Source organism: Zingiber officinale, chromosome 11A (genome assembly GCF_018446385.1).
Source record: "Zingiber officinale cultivar Zhangliang chromosome 11A, Zo_v1.1, whole genome shotgun sequence".
Taxonomy (NCBI): domain Eukaryota; kingdom Viridiplantae; phylum Streptophyta; class Magnoliopsida; order Zingiberales; family Zingiberaceae; genus Zingiber; species Zingiber officinale.
The window spans coordinates 39,838,721-39,841,902 of NC_056006.1; the positions used below are offsets into that span (position 1 = coordinate 39,838,721).

General features: G+C 51.0%; 1 protein-coding gene across 1 annotated transcript; it reads right to left on the reverse strand.

The window, feature by feature from the left end:
- Positions 1-333: 333 nt before the first annotated feature.
- Positions 334-2,177, reverse strand: LOC122032895 (arogenate dehydratase/prephenate dehydratase 6, chloroplastic-like). Its single transcript, XM_042592209.1, has one exon. The coding sequence runs from the start codon at positions 1,893-1,895 to the stop codon at positions 537-539; it is 1,359 nt and encodes a 452-aa protein (XP_042448143.1). The 5' UTR covers positions 1,896-2,177; the 3' UTR covers positions 334-536.
- Between the last annotated feature and the right edge of the window lie 1,005 nt (positions 2,178-3,182).

Sequence of the window (3,182 nt, forward strand, 5' to 3'; positions counted from 1 at the left end):
GAGCAGAATCGACAATGGGAACGTGACTGCGTGACGGCGAAGGAGCGAGTCGTGCGGAGATGGGAGACGAGAATAGGGATTTTAGGGTTTACCGGTTTACTTGTGATTTAAGCCCGGTTCAAGTTCAGTTTTTTCGGTTTAACCGAATTACAAAGTTGAAAATCGAACCCGAACCGATTAACCCGAAATAACCGATTTTTTAAACCGAATTAACCGAAATTCCGAATTAACCAAACCAAAATTAAAATATCGGTCGGTTTGTTCGGTTCGTTTGATTTAATCGAGATTTTTCTCACCCCTACGACAACTCTACCAATTAAAAGATAATAATAATAATAATAATAATAATAATAATAGTAGTAGAAGTAGATACTTTTCAAGGGTGTTGGACATTGTTGTAATACAACGATTATAATAATAACAATTAAAGTCTCTGAAGAGTTGGTGACGGAGGACCATCTGCCACCAAACAAATACAATGCCAATGGGGGTTTGGTTTTGACCAATATCCGCCGTTGGATTCCATCACCGTCTTCTCAATCTGAAGACGCAGAGGAGGCGGCGCCGGCGGCAGCAGCCCACGGCGTCATGTCCATGGGATAGCTACCGAGCACGCGGAGGAAGGAGGTATACTCTTGGACCTCGGCCAGCGCATTCTGGGCCCGAGCCTCCGCCATGGACGCCTCGAAGTCCACGTAGAACATGTACTCGAAGTGCTTGGCGGTGCCGACGTTGGCGTCGTCGACGAGGCGGAGGGGGCGGTGGCGATGCGGCCGGCTCTCGATCTTGGTCAGGCTGATGTCGCGGAAGGCGAAGGCGGAGAGAACCTTGAAGAGCACTGAGGTGCCCTCGCGGTCGTGGGCGAAGACGATGGAGGTCTTGAAGGGACGGTCGGTGCGGGGGATAATGGGCTCCCGGGCCAGCATCAGGAACCGCGTTACGTTCCCTTCGTCATCTTGGATCCCTTCCGCCACCACCTGCATCCCGTATAGCTCCGCCGCCCGCGCGGACGCGATGGCCGCCGTGTCGCGCAGCCCCTGGTTGGCCACTAACTCCGCGGCGGCGGCCGTGTCGTCAAAGGCCTCGCGCGCCACGTTGAGGCCCATGGCCGTCAGCGTGTGCTCGCACTGCGCAAGCGCCTGCGGGTGGCTGATGACACGGTTGAGCTGCTCCTTGCGCACGCCGGGGAGGGCGAGGAGGCAGTGGTGGACGGGGAGCTGGACCTCCCCCACGATGTGGAGGCGGTGGCGGAGGAGCAGGTCGTAATTGCGGTGGATGCTGCCGCCGAGGGAATTCTCGACGGAGAGGACGGCGCGGTCGGCGATCCACAGTTCGACCGCCTGAAAGGCTACCTCGAACTGGTCGCAGGGGATGGCCTCGCAGTTGGGGTACGCCTTTCCCGCCGCCGCCTCGCTGTATGCGCCAGGCACCCCCTGGTACGCCACCCGGAGCTGCGACCCGTGCTTGGGCGGCGGGGAGAGGTCGCAGATGGAGAGCGGACGCAGCAGGTTGGCCTCCGGAACCAGGTCCAGCGTCGTCGTCGTCGTCGACGACGACGACAACTTCTCCAACGAGATGGGCTTGAGGGAGGCGGCGCCGTTGCCCAAGTGGTTCTGCGACGACTCACTGCTGGAGGTGCCGTTGTCGCCGGGGGCGGAGGAAGCGGCGACCTTGCTGGCGAGGATAGCGCAGCTGGTCTGCCAGTCAGCTCGGGTGGAACCGGAGAAGGGGGCGACCACGGATGACTCAGGAAGGTAGATGGATCGGACGGCGACCGGGCCGGGCCGGAAGAAGTGAGGAAGGAATCGCCTGGAAGGGTGGCCGAGCAGCTCCGAGGAGGGGAGGACGGGATTATAGATAATCTTCGGCGCAGAGGAAAGTAGTGTCGCGGCCATCGCTGACGTATAACAACCACAACACAAATCGACTTTGCTGACGACGGTAAAAAAAGAAAGAGGAGGAAGAAGAGATGGAACGGGAAGAAGCAGCAATTGGAAGAAGAATTGGAAGAAGGAAAAGAAGAGGCTGAGACGAAACTAAAATGGCCTAATGAAGATTTTATACGGACGTGGGTTGTTGGATCGGAATCGGTGGCCATCGTAAGAAAAGAAGAGAAAATACCAAGCACATTCGGATTTGGTCAAATCTCACACCTACTACGGTGCATCTGCTCAAATTTCCTTTTCTGTTTTTTTTTTCTTTCTTTCTTCCTTCTTCTGTATGGTTGTTTTTTCTTTCTTTCTTATGCTATTTTTACTAATGAAAAATAAAATATTCAAGAAAAAAAATCTCAAAAAAAAAAAAAAAATTAAGAATAGACACATAAAATAAAAAAGTCCATAAAAAATTAAATAATAGATTATGACTTTATATGTCTATCCTTAAATTTTTCTTAAAATTTTTTTCCTTAAACATATTATTGCACTTTACTAATCCACTAGGCATGAAGTTGGTTGGTGAGACCATTGTAATAATCAACTAAAGAAAAAAAAAAAACCAGCATCTTACCCTCCTTTTTATTTTTTTAATGGTCAACCAAAATTAATATAGTCAATCGATGTTCTCAACTCTCGATAATATATGATCCCGTCCGGAAACTGGGTCAGATGAAGACGGATCTTGTTGTGCGGAAAGTTGACGGAAAGTCGCTAAAGAGTTGAATCTACCGGGTACCCCTTGGAAAGGTTCGCACGGACGACAGACGACGAGAGATGACCAAGACGATGACGCTATCGCTCTGCGCACACTCAGATGAGTCAACCAGTCATTACAGACCAGAAACCAGGGAAAAAGTCCCCGGGTCAGGCCCTCCGACGCTCAAGTCAGGTACTTTTTCCCCAGAAATCACAGAGAAAGGACGAAAAATAAATACTAGTGAGAAATGACGAGTGAGCGTACCTGCGTAAGGGACAAAGCCTCCCTTTTTATACTGCAACGAAAGTTTCTGGGTTTGACAGGTGTCAGGGAATGTCGGATGTCAGGCTTTGTCTGGCGGTGGATGACAGCTGGCACCTTTTCATAGGCTGGCGCTGGAATCAAAAGGGTTAATGAGCCCTGACTGTGAGAATATTCCCTGACATGCTGATTATTCTCTGACATTTTCTAACAAGCGGTTACGATTCCTTGGCTTGTTCGTCTTGTAGCGTCTGGACGACGAGTCTGTAATTTGAGATCTGTACCCT

Excerpts from the sequence above, each read along its gene's own strand:
- LOC122032895 (XM_042592209.1), bottom strand. The coding sequence starts at position 1,895 with ATGGCCGCGACACTACTTTCCTCTGCGCCGAAGATTATCTATAATCCC.